The sequence below is a fragment of the Peromyscus maniculatus genome, chromosome 6 (genome assembly GCF_049852395.1).
Source record: "Peromyscus maniculatus bairdii isolate BWxNUB_F1_BW_parent chromosome 6, HU_Pman_BW_mat_3.1, whole genome shotgun sequence".
In the NCBI taxonomy this organism is placed as follows: Eukaryota; Metazoa; Chordata; class Mammalia; order Rodentia; family Cricetidae; genus Peromyscus; species Peromyscus maniculatus.
In genome coordinates this window covers 126,437,308-126,452,900 of record NC_134857.1, presented here as the reverse complement: position 1 = coordinate 126,452,900, position 15,593 = coordinate 126,437,308, and the positions used below count along the sequence as shown (strand labels likewise).

The window sequence follows — 15,593 nt, the reverse complement described above, 5'->3', positions numbered from 1 at the left end:
TATAGTGGCTGGCATTTTCCTCTAATCTCTAGGCAAGCTTTATTTATTAGAGTACAAATAAAATATCACCACACTTTGGGAATGTCTTGGTTTCAGAATGGAAGTCAGGTAATGTGTTACATTGGGAAGAGGTTGTGCTTTTGTTTCCACAGGAAACAAAAAGCTATGGATTCCTTCAAAGTTAATGGAGATCAGATTTGACCAGGGGAGACCTCTTGAGGATCTTGGCTACAGACGTAGGAGAAAAAGCCAAGAAAGACTACAGGACCGGTGACATATAAGCTGATCCCTCAACGTGGGAACAGCTCTGAGACTGTATGATAAATCTTGTTGGCTACAGAGTCTTCATGACTTACTATTACATGCCATCCTTTTATATAGCATGGAAGGAGATTTACATTACAGTTTGGTTATACAGTCCAAATGGACTTATAAAGTTCATAGTTGCCTTTTACCTACTTAAACATAAAACAAAAAAATCATCTTTAACTGACTTGTGTACACTGCACATTTCATACTTGTGTTAATACAGATATATGTTACCTTTGAAAGTTTGTGTTTTCAGAAAAAAAAAGGACCAAACACCAATGAAGACAAGTAGCCCAAGTAATCCATCTTCAAAATTCTACCATTGTCCAGCCTCACAGGCTTCTCCAGCCAGAACTTCAGATAAGCCCTATACTTTCCTATCACACTAAACAAAAAATAATACAGCTAGCTCTCCCAGGACTTGACAATTATCCCAATTTTCTTTTCGTTTTCTTTCTTTCTTTCTTTCTTTCTTTTTCTTTTTTTTTCTTTTTTTTTTTTTTTTTTTTTTGGTTTTTCAAGACAGGGTTTCTCTGTGTAGTTGTGGTGCCTGTCCTGGATCTTGCTCTGCAGACCAGGCTGGCCTCAGACTCACAGAGAGCTGCCTGGCTCTGCCTACTGAGTGAGTGCTGAGAATAAAGGCATGCACCACCACTGCCCAGCTACCCCAATTTCCTAAGGGTCTCCTAAAAATGCTATTACCCCCTGAGAGCAGGAAGCAGTCTAGAGAACATGACACCGACATTTCTAAGAGGTAGGATGGGTGGTTTTTGGTAGTTAGGTGGATTATGGATGTGTACCATCATTTAGGGAGTTTAGTTGCAAGTTCTTATTGATTGTCATTTCTATAGTTTTAGAAGTTGCTTGTTCTGTACTTCCTGTTTATCTAGGTATATTATATCCTTCTCAGGTCTTTTATGGGGCTGATGACTAGTTAGTTACAGTTTTCCTTGTTACCAAATTGAGAAAAGAAACTCACAAAAGAGGTGCCAAGTGTATAAAGTTGAGAGACATAAAAGCTTAAGTGGTTTATCTAAGAAAATGTTTTAATATCTAAAAAAGATATTTTTAGGATGGTAATACAAGTTTTGATAGAAAATGGTTTAGGTATAAAATTTTGGACTAAGATAGGATAGAGAATACAGTCCTTTCTCTGAATCTACCAAATACATATGGACTGGATGCTGTGAATGTAATCCTTACTTGATAATTGTTCTTATTGTATATAGTTTCACTGTGTTAGAATTAATACCTTTCCTTTTTATTTAGACAAAAAGGGGGAAATGTTGTAGATTATTTGTGTACATAGTAAAGATGTTTCTCTGCCTAAAGAACTGAATGGCAAATAGCTAGGTACTGTGGAGCAATCTTTTTGTACACTGTAAATATTTTTTTGTTCTCACTGGTTTAATAAAGGGCTAAGTGGCCAATAGCTAGACAAGAAGAGGTTAGGCAGGAGAGTCAAACTGAAGGACACTGGGAAGAAGAAGGGCAGAGTGAAGCCCAGGGGACACAGAGGAAGCAAGAAATAAACATGCCATGCTGGAGAAAGGTACTTCCATGTGTTAGAGCATAAATTAAAAAATATGGATTAATTTAAGATGTAAGAGCTAGTTGGTAACAAGCCTAAGTTATCGGCTGAGCATTTATAATTAATAATAAGTCTCTGTGCTGTTATTTGGGAGCTGGCTGGTGGGACAGAGCTTACTGGTAAGACAAAGAAAGTCTGCCTACAGCAGGAGAGAATAGGTGGGATTTCCAGGGAGAGGGAGGAAGAGGAAGAGAATTCACCAGCAAGACACAGGGAGAGCAGGATATGTAGTACAAAGATGAGGAAACAAGCCACATGGCAGAACATAGAGTAAAATTATTGTTAATTAAGTTATAATAGCTAGTTGAAAGCAAGCCTAAGCTAAAGGCCAAGCTTTCATAATTAATAATAATAAATCTCTGTGTCATTATTTGTGGGCTGGTGGTCCCAATGAGAAAGTACCAACAGGAAAGTCATATAAGTTGTTCATATGTAGGTTTCTAAAATTGTCATTTTTAAGTTTTGTGGAATATATGCAATGGATGTCAGTAGACTGATATAAAGCTAACCACCTCTCAAGGCTATCCATTTCTAAGCCACCAATTATGTTTACATTCCTCTAATCATGAAAGAAATAGATATTCATAATTGGAAGAATCAGAAACATACAGGATCCAAAGCAAATCTCATCCATGAATCCCATTATCCATAGGTCTCTGTACTGGTATGTTCAGAGAAGTGTGTTCTAGCCTTCTTTCCATGTGCATAGTCATTCATCTATCTGTTGACTGGCTTAACACTCACTAAAAGTGGCTCTTCACACCAATATTCAAGGAAAAACAATGTATACTTATTTTAACATTCCAGTATGTGCTAAGTATTCTTCTACAGTTGCAAAAATCATAGAAACAATACAGCAATGTCATAAAAGCATTGTTAGGCTGGAAATGAATCATCGATGATATATGCCAAAGGGCTTTTTTAAAAAAAAACAGTAAGAAATGTTCTTATCTTTACTCATACTAACGGGTAGAGGAACTTAAAGTACAATTTTTTTATTTTAGATAATATTTTTATTAATTATTTGAGAACTTAATACAATATATTTTGATCATATTTATCTCCCATCCCAGTTCATCCTAGATCTTCCTCACTCACCCAACTTCATTCTCTCTCTCTCTCTCTCTCTCTCTCTCTCTCTCTCTCTCTCTCTCTCTCTCTCTCTCTCTCTCTCTCTCTTTCTCCCTCTCTCTCTGAGGCCAGTTTGGGTTTATCTGACTACATCTAGGCATGGAAACTGCCCTGCAGTATGATTGACATACCGGTTGCCACACCCTTAAACAAAACTGACTTTCCTTCTTCCAGCAGCACCAAATGCCAATAACTCCTCAGCTAGAGTTGGAGCTTCATGCCCACCTGGCCCCCTCCATACTGAGCTTTTGTCTGAATGCCAGAGTTTTTAAAAGCACAAATATTCAGTCACTTGAAGTCACTAAGGTGTTTTTTCACACGATTTTATTATATTTTCTGCACTCCCCAGACATATCAATAGGATGACAACAATCATTGCTTCTTAAACTTGTGTTCAGATTAATCGATGTGGCGCCACCCCTACTTCATGATTATTTTCTTAACGATCTGATTCTAAAGACTGATTCTAAGGCAGAAAAATACAAGAGCAACAAGGATAAATATCACTATGGTTCTTCTAACACTACCCAGTGATTTTTAAGGAAACTGCCCACAGCCACGAGGTATGTTGTACCTGATAATGTGGGGATCCGCAAAATGCCCTGTTTAACTAGGAACAAAGAGAGCAATTGTTTCACACAGAAGAAAGCAATCAATATCCTAAGTTGAAATCTTTTGCAGGTGAACACACAGTGGTCCCCAGCATCACAACTGACTGGAGCCGTCACGTCACAGCCTTGACGCTAGCTTCCTCTTGACTGTCCCAGTGATTTTGCCGTAGGGATTGTCGAGAGGCAGCAAAACCTGTAGAGGAACCACAGGGAAATTCAGAGATTTCTCCTGTCTATGATCCAGAATTAAAGCAAGAATGTCGCCGGTTGTCAGGGAGGAAACTGAGCACTCTGCAGCAAACACCGAGCGGTGCCTCATCTTCCTTGGAATACTTGAATGAGTTGGTTTTTCAGAAAGTATGGGAATTTTGTGAGTTTTATGTGCTGTTTTGGGTTACTGTATATATGTATGAATGTGCATGTGTGTACATCATATGTATGAGTGTGTGTGTGCGTGTGTGTGTGTGTGTGTGTGTGTGTGTGTGTGTGTGTGTGAGAGAGAGAGAGAGAGAGAGAGAGAGAGAGAGAGAACTGGGAAGGGGGTTGTATGTGTCACATCACTCTTGTGGAGGGCAGAGGAAAATTCTGTGTAGCTGCATCTCTCTTACCTTTATATGGGTCCCAGGGTTCTGACTCGGGGCATCTGGCTGTGTATCAAGTGCCCTTACTGCTGAGCCTTCTCCCAGCCCTCTACCTTATTTTTTGAGGCAGCGTCCCTCACTGAACTTAAAGCTCACCAGGTCAGCTAGAGCAGCTGGCCAGTGAGCTCCGGGGGTCCTACGGTCTCTGCTTCCTCAGCACTGTCATTGTTGACATGTTACAGCGCTTGGCTGCTCACATGGTGTCGGAGAACCAAACTCGGGACCTCGTGCTTACTCAACAAGTGGTTTACTGACCCAGCCATTTTACCTGCCACTCAGAAGCATTTTGTTTGTTAGTCATTACGATATAGATATTTCTAAATGCATTATACAATCCTGCTTTCAAAAATGTAATGAAGAAATTTGACGTCTTTTGATAATTCACTTTGGACATCAGTCATTGTCCATAGCTATGACTCAGCCATTCCCTGAAGATCATCTGAGGTCCCCAGGACTGTGAGTGTGATGTTAAATGGATCCAGACAGCTGTGTTAAATAGTCCTTCTGTCTTCCCAATGTGTCACTTGTCACTCCACAGCTGTTGTCACCGTGCCTCAGCTTCCTGCTTCTCGTATGTTGCCTTCACATAGTACACATACGGATAAACATCCAAGTGTGACTAAAGCTGTCGCCCTCAGTGTGAGGATACTTTGCTCAGGACAGGTCCTTTATTATTACTATTATCATTATTATTATTATTATTTTATAGAGTCAAGGCTTCCTATTTCCAGGCCCTGCTGGAATCTAGGAAGGATTGTCTTCTGTAGCTTCTTCTGTAGCAACTTCCAACCCTCTCCACAAAGACTCATCCACTGCTAGCTCTGGAGGGGATGGGTAGGGCCCACAGCTCAGTGGACCCCTCACAAACCCTCTTGACTGTGCTGTGACCTGAGCGTTCATCAGGTCCTGTCGTTGGTTCTGCCTCTGGCAGACATGGCCAAGATTGGTTTCAGATCCATGTCCTGCCCTTCAGTGAGTAATCACACAAAAACGCTTTCTGTCCTCATTCACAGCTCAGCCCTTTGCCATCCTCCCCTTCCTCTGTGGTAAACAGTGTTGCCTGTCCCTTCAGCTGAATGAACTTGGAGCCAAACTTTCCCTCTCCTGCCAGTCAGGGTCCTAGATCATCTCTTACAGGATACATAAGCCTCGTGCTTGTTTTCCAGCACCGGAGCAAGCATTCACATGTGGCTGATGGTGCAGAGCCAGTGGATCCCACCAGCACTGTCTGCAAAAGAGAAATCAGGTCCCTGGCCAGAGGGGTTGGAAGGCTTCTGGGACCGAAGTCCCAGAGTGCAAGAGCTTCTCTTCCACTAACCTTGTGCGTCCAAGCATGTGGTGTCCATCAGCAGGGCCATCCATAGATGGCCTCTTCCCTACTCCCTCACATTCACTCATCACAGTTACCCAAAATGATGCTGCAGATGGGTCAAAGTCCCTATCACGGAAAATGTCACTGGGGCAGGGGCAGTTCTGATCTCCCAGGAAGTGACCACAGGGCTACCAGTCAGAGCTCCAGGCTGCCTAGTCAGACCATCTGATTGTCACAGTTAAAAAGAAGCCAGGGCTGTGTATTTCCTGAAACAAAGGTTCCCTTTGAAAGCACGAGTTTCTCATTCTGGCCATCTGTAGCACAAACACACTCTCATCTCTCCCAAGTGTATTGTGCGCTCCTGAATTGGCTATTTCCTCAAAAGGTGGGCACGATAAAAGAAAATGAAAATACAGTCTTGCTTCTCCTCACTGCCTCGTGATGGAAGAATAATGCAGCTGCGACCTTCCGTGGCACTTTCCCAAGGAGATCTTAGAGCTGTTTCCTGGGCACACTCTGTTCCTTCTTTTTGTTCCTCCCTGCAACTTACAGCCCTCCTCCGTAATCACTCATCCACTTCTAGAGTACTCAGCCTCAGGCACTGAAAGACCCGGAGTTAAAGAGGGTTCTAATCAGTGACAACTATAAATACTCCCCCAAGCCAGCAGCCGATGCAGGTTTTAGGCAGTGATATTGTCCCACGTTGACAAGGAAACTGAATGGAGATGGGGCAGAAATGTGCTTTCAATGTTTTAAAAACTCTCTTACCTCTTCCTTGTTGATCAGCCCCATTTTGGACATGTCGATGTTAAAGTAGTGAATGTTTGGCAGGCTGATTTCCATGTCTTCCATCTGGAATCCACAATAGCATATGTTACACTTGGCACTGGAGAGCCTCTCTTCCTGCATCTACCTCACCCATCTTGACCACTTCCTGTGACCATGATTGTGTCTTTAAGGTATTCCCCCATGCTCCGCTGCTGCCAATCACTGTTCCCCGACTAGTCTTCCTAAGAGACAGGTGCAGGCACATTCCTCTCCCCTCAGTGTAAAACCATCTCTGAAAAGCTCAGGTTCCCAGGATGATTCCTAATAGAGGCCCTAGGATAAGTGTCAAACTGCAAACCCATATACATGACAAAGATTGAGTAAACTATACTCTATTTTTCTAATTTACAAAGATACTTTCGTTAAACTTATAAGGTCAGGTTGTAATTTAAAATTCTGACTATTTGTGATGCTGTACAGGACATGGGAAAAGCCCACCCCAGACCTTGGGCCAGCCCATCTTCTCTCCTGGTCATAAGAGTAGATATTCTCCTTGTATGGCAAGCCACATCCATGTCTCTGGTCCACTTCTAGGCCTAAGAATGTACACCCCAGTGGCAGGAGCCTCCAAGGACAAAGCAGGTCTCTAGGAAAGTCTCCAGGCTACTGGGTAAAAAATTCTGGGGGAGTTATGAGCACCTGGAGAGTTTGCTGCCTTAGTTTTACCAACTCTACCCAGTGCAGGAAGGCACAGGCAGAGGAAAGCCTGAAGGAGGATGCTACAGTGCTAGGCCAAGGCAGGGAAGTCCCTCTGGTCCAGGCAATGCTTCTTTCTCTCCATTCAGCACGGTCTTGGCCCAGGATTTCTCAGCCATGCTTCTATAACATCATCCCGCTAGACTCCCAGCCTGTGGTCTGTCCTGCTTTTTATCACACTGCTACCCGTGATCACTGTAGAATGCAAATCCTGCCATGCTATACTTTGCTGTGACCCATCAGCAGCCCTCAGTAGCTCCCTGAAGAGAGCATAGACTATAAATAAAGAAGCCTGTAAATGTCCTCCTGACTCGATGCCACCATATGCCTGCACACAGGAAAATACTTCCTTCCTAGCAAGTCACCTGTGGTTGGCCCTTGAAAGTGAATGTCTGTGTCATGCCATCTCCTATCTCCACATTGTCCTGCTCCCTTGCCATTGAGTATAAAGCCAGCTTACCCTTATTTGTTTCTGAAGACTCAGCACACCCCTGTCCTTCCTGAAAACCTATCTGGTGCTGCCCTTATGCCTGAGTTAGACTCTTCCCCTGTGTTTCCATAATAACCTACTATTGATATTTTTAAAACTTCCTTGCTTTCTTTGTTCACTTAATCATGGATTATTTGGGTGTGGGCACCATGTCTAGCTTATCTTTGTATCCCTTGGGTCCTGCCAGAGGCACAGTGTCCAGAAATATCAATACACAGGTAGATGGACGGGTGGGTGGGTGGGTAGACAGAGGGATGAGTGAGTGGATGGGAGGAAGGAAGGATGGAAGGATGGATTAAATCTCTCAACATCTGTCATTCATACCTTGAAACATACAACCGCTGTCTAGTTATCTCCCCATCAAGGCATGGAAGTGGCCTGAATTTGAAGTTTAAATCTGTGGTAGGTTGAAGGAGCTAAAAGAATTTCCCACAAAACTGAAGCACTGTGGCAGCGGCCTGTGTTTTTAGGTTGAGCAGATTTTTCCATTTTCTGCGCTCTTCTCACTTGCTATAACAAGCTTCAGAACAACAACAGATGCCACTTTCCATGTGTCTTCCACTTTCCTATTTTAACACTCAACTCTTCCTTAGAGCTGACAGGAGACACAGTTTCTCTCGGTCCTCAGAATGGCAAGTGACAAAGCCTACCTCAGGAACCTGGTTCAGGGACATCACTTGTATATCGTAGAGTGTCTTCTGCACTGAAGGGGAGTATTCGCCTTTGTCATAGGGCCCAGCAAATTTCTTCAGGACAATGTCCCGGATGGTGCCCCTAGAACATAGAATGGGAGACTGAAGGAGCTTGTCTAATTTGTTAGGAATGCATTATAAAGCTAAGAAGTAGGAGTACCCATAAAACCATTTTATAGATGGTTTTAGAAAGGATTATTACTCTGTAATGCCAAATGAAAACAAGCAAAGTCCACTTCACATTCTCTCTCAATCTCTGTCTCTGTCTCTCTCGCGCGCGCACATGCACACACACACACACACACACACACACACACACACACACACTCGCACACGGCATTAAACAGACACTAAGCATCTGCCTCTTCTCACAGAGTGGTTCCAAGGACAAACAGCATTTCAGTGTCCATCTTCTACCGTGCATGTGTCTGTGGAAGGAGACTTCCAAACACAAACGCTCTCCCTGCTTTGCAGGCCTGCGTCCCTGAACTATCGCCTCCGAGTCTTAGTGCCATTCTGTAAGCCAGACACCTTCTGGGATTAAAATCAGCGAGTCTTTAATACAGCTGAGGCAGTGCCATGGTTATCCCCCATTTAAAGAGGAATCTGAGCTCACAACTGAAACCTTCTCTCTGAGACCTTTGTCAGTGGGAGGCCTGGAGCTCTCCCCTGCTTGACACACTCAATCTGATGTCTCCTCAACATCAACACAGTAGGCCCCAGCTACCCAGGGAGAGCACTTGAAGTAAGCAAGGGGAAAGAGGACTAGGCTGAGGTACTTTCTCAAGCATTTAAAAGCCTCTCAAATAAGAAAAAGAGCAGATAAAAACTACCAGGGGGAGGATGCTTTGTAGCAGAAGGAGCAGATTTCAGCTCATCCTTGGGTAGAAATGTCTAACAATTAGCGGTTCAGCAAAGGGATGAGACCCATAGTCAAGGCTCTGAGGGTTCAGAAGTCTGCTTGTTACTTGCCAGAGATATTAGAAAACTCACACCTTTACACACTTCAAGCATTTGTCATTTACTCTGTGTGTGTGTGTGTATGTGTGTGTGCGCGGGCGTGCGCTCGTGCGCGCGCGCATGTGTGTGTGTGTGTGTGTACCTGTGTGTGTCTGTCTGTGTGTGACAGTGTGTGTCTCTGTGTGCCTGTGTGCCTGTGTGTGTCTTTGTGTGTGTGCCTATGTGTGTGACTGTGTGTGTTTCTGTGTATTTGTATGTCTGTGTGTGCCTGTGTGACTGTGTCTGTTTGTGTGTCTATGTGCCTATGTGTGTGCCTGTGTCTGTGTGTGTGTCTGTGTGCATATTCATGTGTGCAGGCACACGCATGTGTGTATGTGTCTGTATGAAGCACAGAGGTCAACCTCACGTGTCTTTGTCAATTGCTCTCCATTTTCTTATTCTTTAAGACCGGGTCTCTGATGTTTACTGGAGTTTGCCACTGATTCAGCCAGGCTAGCTGTCAGTGAGCTGCAGAAAACCGTCTGGCTCCATCTCCCCAGTGCTGGGTTACAAGTGCACACCATGATGCTCGGCTTTTATGTGAGAGTTCTGATGCTCAGATGCGGAGCCCCGTGCTTGCAATGCGAACACTTTACTTAAAGAACACTCTCCTCAGTCCCACTTACAAAAGTACTTATATGAATATCGGAGAACGGAGCTTGGTCTGTGGGTTTCCAATTGTCATCATTTTCCCAAAACCAAGGGGGTTTCCTGGGACATGAAAGTTTCAGCTATTGAAACTGAGAAAGTCTCTGGCAAGCTGAGAGGGTTTGGAAGCTTAGTTCAGGCTCTCTACGTAGCTAGAAAGGCTGCATGTTATCTTTATTTGATGGAGTCCAGCAGCAGAAATGTCACCTGGGGTGTTGTTGGCAATACAAATCCCCCCAGGGGCCTAGGAGCGAGCCCAGTGACCTTTATTCTAATAACGTCCTGAGTAATTCCACTGTACACTAATGACTGAGAGCCACTGATAAAATTTGAAAAAGAGGGCCTGGGAAGACAGCGTTCAACTGAACATAGCGATCTAAGTTCCATCTCCAGCACCCACATTAAAAGCTGTAAATTATGCTGCATACTTAACCCCAGCACTGAGGAGAATGAAGACCCTGGGGTAGCCAGCAAGCCTAGCCTAATAAGTAAGTCTCAGGTCCCCATAAGGGACTGTCACAAAAACTGAGGTGGATAACTCGTGAGAAACACCGCGTGAAGTTGTTCTCTGGCCTCCACATGAAAGTGCAAACAAGTGCATGCATACTTACATATCCACACCCACCCACCCACACACACACAGACCACACAGGGATGGGGGGTTCCCGAAGAACTAGGAAGTTGAGTTGACTGGTCGCTAAGTTTCTTCTTTGATCCCAAACTCCATTAACCTGGCCCAGCTCTCGATCCCATGCTCGCTTGTCATACCATGTAGCCTCAAAGTCCACGTCCCTTCTCTGGTAACGCCACTTGCAATACACTTGAGTCGCAAAGCATCGGTCCTTCACCTCGGGGAGAGTGGTAAACTGGTCCTTGATGAATCCTTCAAATCCAGACTGGGTTGTTTTCAAGACCTTGAGGTCTTTGATTCCAGAGTGAATGACTGGAGGTCCTGTTTCAGGCAGAAGGGTGAGGAGAGCATGAGCACAGAAGCAGTGTCTTTTTACTGATAGCTACAACAGCAGCGAAAATCCTGGCCACAGACACACACACACACACACACACACACACACACACACACACACACCACACACACACACACACACACACTCACACACACACACAGACACACACACACACAGACACACACACACACACACACACACACACACACACACACACACACACACACACACACACTGTGCTTCCATCTTCCCGTGTCCTAGGATTCCTTCTCTATGGATTTGCAGACTCTCTGCCCTCTCCTGCCCAAGGAAGATAGAAGATCCAAGGATATATCTATCCATGCTGAATGACTTCCTCCCAGGCACCGGTGAGGGTGTCTCAGCCAAATCATCTTACATAACACAGGGTGCATGTCACTCAAACAGCAATGGTTCTGACATGAATATATGAGATCCTCAGGAGTATGTCTTCTCTCTGCCACTGAGATCCCTTGCCTGCAATGTGTCCTCTGGTTGGTCTACAGTGGCTGGTGACTTCAGTTATCACTATACCCTGAGAACACTTGATGCCCTGGTGGGTATAAGCTCAGCCAAGACCAGACAACCTCTCAAGTGAGTAATAGTGTGACCTGACTGAGACCAAACAAAGAGCGGGAAGATATGGCTGCTGGTGCAGGCACTGACCTGGATAGTTGATATTCATAGAGACTTCTGGCTTCGGGCTGAAGCTGCTTCATGGGTCCAGGGGTTGGGGAAGGGATAAAAATGATGAAGGGGATGATCTGCCACCTTCTCTCTCGGCTGTCCCCTCAAAGACAATAGGTGGTGGGAGGTGATGGGCCCATTTGGAAGATGCCACTTACTGTGCGCCAAGCAGTGCTAGCTCAGGGCCTGTGGCAATATGTATTACAGAAACATCTCTTACATTCTAAGAGACTGGAACTTCTGCTGGACCTCATCATAGCCAGAGTTAATAATGCACCTTGAGGTCACTCAAGACTTAAGACTGCTATCCTACTGTGTACTCAGCCTGTTTGTTTAACCTGCCTTTAATTTTTAAAAAAAGTGTAACGACCAACCTTACTTGCCCTGGATTTCCCAGGTCATCAACTTCTACAACCTAAGCTTTAATCTGAAATTAGGCTTATGCCCCAACTCAGAGAACAGTACACGTGTGTTATGACTATCACTTGCTGAAAACAGCAAATAGAACAAGAGCTGCCTTATGAAATAGCAGTCAGCCATAAATATTGAAAGCAGCATACAGGTACTGCTTGATAACAGTTTGTCAGTTATCTGGGTCAGCTGGGGTCAGCAGAGTCTCACTCCCTACGAAACTCTGCTAAAGATTTCTGAAAAGCAGCCTCATCCCTTCCCCACGCCATTCATCCCATGCTGCTCAATAAATACACAGTAAAAGCCCTTTGTTAGGGACACATGGACAGACAGGTTGACAAGGCGGGCAGGCACAGATTCAGACTCACACAGCAGAAAAGGGGAGAGGACAGAAGTCACGAGGAGAGAGAAGTAGGGAATTCAGATCGGGGCTTGCTCTTCGTACAACTGCTCCAGGAGGAAGCTCTGGACTCCTTTTCCTAAATGCACCAGTGACTTACTGCGGGTTCTCACTAACACATCTGACCAATGCGAGGACCCAGATGATGGAGGGTTTGCACAGAACTAGGGAGGGGACATTCTTTATCTTTACGTGTTAAACAAACTGTGGCCAGCAGTGTAGTGGGCTAGACAGACCATGGCACTGACACCCTGGGACTCGACAAGAAGGGAGTTTCTTCCCAGGAGATGTGGCAGCTGACAATAAAATCCAGGCGGAGTCCTGAGACCACACTTGTCCCCCGTGGGTGCAGACTGTGAGCATGAGCAAGGCAGCCTGGGCAAGCTCTCACATGTGGAGGGAGTTTGGATGGACACCTGAAAGTTTAGTACTGAGAAATCTATAGCACCACAAAAGTTCAGTAATGAACATCACCATGTCCTTGTTTGTGTGCACGGGCTGGTGAGGACAGAGGACATTTAGGGAGCATTTGGAAAATCCCTGAAGTCCCATAGCGGGATTCTTAAGGATACTTCCTTTCTACCTCTAAGTTGGTCCTGACAAATAGCTGTCCTTCATGGCCTGTCTAGTCTAAAAGTCAAAGGTCAGAGTTCCTGGGCATCACTGTATGTTCTTAGTAAAAGGAGAGGATAATTCACAGTCCACAATTAAAACCCAAGGGCCAGGCATAGAAGCCCACATGTATAACTTCAATCTTTGCGAGGCTGAGGCAGGACAAGCCATGGGTTAGAAACCAGCCTGAGCTACATATGGGGCTGTATAGCAAGAAGGGTCAAGAGGCACCAGCGAGCTCTTCAAAACCCTGTGCGCTTCCTTATCACCTGTGTGTGCGGCATCGGCAGCTGTGACTCTCCAGAGCCCGATAAGCAATGCCTATATTTTGATATTTGCAAAGCTACACGAGTCCTTCCATCAGAGAAAGCAGTGGCCAGAGGTTAGTGCTAGATCTGCTGATTCAGTATGTTCTGATTAAATAAAGCGTTCTGTATAGAATGTCCTAGGATAAACCAAACGACAGAAAAACTTTCAGAAGTTCTCATTGGATGCTGTACTTGAAGAAAGACCAAGAGGAAGCTGCCAGCAGCGCCTTAATGCCTTCAGCTGCCCAGGTTTGTCTAATTTTATTTTTGTTCTTCTCCTTTTGGTCCCGGGTACTGAATCACCCAGGGTCTTTGGTACGCTAGGCAGGTGCTCTGCCACCACACTGTATTCTCAGCCCAGATGCTACATTTATAAGGGGACTGGTCCCACAAACTCAGTGTTTCACTGCTGTGTGTCTGTCTCGAACCCAAGAGAACCACATTTGTGTCAAGGAGCAAGAGCACCCCAGTGGAGTCTCTTCTTTGCCGGGACAGTTGACTTCCTCCAGCGTTACCTTTTGCCTTCCCACACACCCCGGGTGGTAAAGGAAAGGAAAGCTTTGGCGGGCACTGTCCAGTGTGTAAGCTTTTGCCTGATGCCTTTCCAAGGCATTTTCTTACTTAGTCCTCAGAAGTCTCCAGAGGAAATGTTTTCATGCAGGAGGCTTTCATTTCTGTGCTCATCATCACACAGAAAAAAAAAGAAATGGGCAGAGGTGGGTTTAAATTCAGCAGCACACCACGAGATTCCATGTTTTTCTGCCCTCCTTTTAGAGCATTCCTCCATCTGTGCACTGTTTCTCCTTCCTTAGGCTCCTTTGCCTCATCTCAGTACTTCAAGAGGGCGTTTCAGGAGACCGGAGGGTAGCACCACCCATCCACAGTGAGCTTTGGGGGCCTCCGCCTTGAAAAGCGTCTCCATCATCTGATGAAAGTGAGGCATCACTTTCTGAAATGGCTCCTGCGCATCTTGAAGGTATTTTATTCATTAAATTGTTACAGGGACTGCGGAGGTAGCTCAGCCACTAAGAACAGTGGTTGCTGTGGCAGAGGACCCAAGTTCAGTTCCCAGCACCCGTGGTTGGCTCACAACTACCTGTAATCCCAGCTCCGGAGGGATTTGATGCTTCTGGACTCCGTGGGTACCTGCACTCATATGCACATACTCAATACAGACACGTACAATACACAGAATTTTAAAAGGAGAAAAATAAATAAATCTTTAGAAGGACAAATTTCCTATGAGTTCCCATTAAAGAGCGACTCTAATCATTACAAACTAGTATCTAGAATGCATCCCCCGTCTCTCCTTCTGGAAAACAGAATCTCAAAGAAATGAAACAGGAGACAGCGGCCCAGAGCTACAACAAAGAGCAGAGTCCTTTGAAGGTGAATGAAAAGGTGACGGAAACGGACTAAAGGTCTCTGTGTTTTCCAGTGCGGCTGCCTTTCACCCCAGCATCTGCCTTGTCCATCAAGCTTTGGCTCCTCCCACAATCTTACTGGGAAAAGGGTGGCGTTGTGTTGTGTGTAGTGTGGTATTGCGTATCTAGAATCCCCAGCATTGGCATTCAGAGTTCCCGAAATTCACGTCCCAGTGCCCTTCCTACCATACCACTCTCCCACTGCACAAAAACTGTGTCCCTGGAGGAATCACTTCACCTCTTCCTGTTTTGATTTTCTCATCTTTGAGTTGTGCCTAAGGTAAGGCACCTGAGGGTTTCATAGAACAGCCGCTGGATCCAAAATGCTCTGAGGAAGTCCCCACAGTGGTCTTTCCACAGCTGGCTTTTCCACACCAACGCTAACCACCTGTCATCCTGAGCTTCCTGTGCGCTACAGGCTCACCGGACCGTGAAACCAAAGCCCTTCATCCTGTGTTCCCCCGGTCCTGGAGTAACATGTGTAGACCTTTCAGAGTGACAGCCCTGGCTGGCCACCTTGAAATGATTTATTTTCTTACTAGACTCTGGAAACAGAGAAAGCCCTTGCATTTTTAAATGTGGTTTGGCAACAGATTCCCACAGAATAAATGTCTTCTGTTCTCACGGACAATTAACTGTTCCCCATTTTGTCAGAGCAGAAGCCAATACTCTGATGCCCTCCATCACTCTGTGAACAGAATCAACAAAAACTATCCTCTCTGAATTTTGAAAGAATTTTTTCTCCTTGGCACACGTTACACATACTGGATGAAGTCAGAGCGCTTATTTTATCTTCTCTGTTGGCAGTGCCCCAGCCTAC

General features: G+C 45.0%; 1 protein-coding gene across 1 annotated transcript in view; it reads right to left on the bottom strand.

Moving 5' to 3' along the window:
* Positions 1–3,338: 3,338 nt before the first annotated feature.
* The window catches only part of LOC102912690 (uricase), a 34,428-nt gene continuing 22,173 nt past the window's right edge, over positions 3,339–15,593 (bottom strand). The window contains exons 5-8 of the mRNA XM_006984723.4: positions 10,717–10,900; positions 8,260–8,383; positions 6,364–6,447; positions 3,339–3,835 (exon numbers count right to left, since the gene is read on the bottom strand). Coding sequence (XP_006984785.1) covers positions 3,761–3,835; positions 6,364–6,447; positions 8,260–8,383; positions 10,717–10,900 — 467 coding nt within the window. The 3' untranslated portion in view covers positions 3,339–3,760. The remainder of the gene's footprint in view (positions 3,836–6,363; positions 6,448–8,259; positions 8,384–10,716; positions 10,901–15,593) is intronic.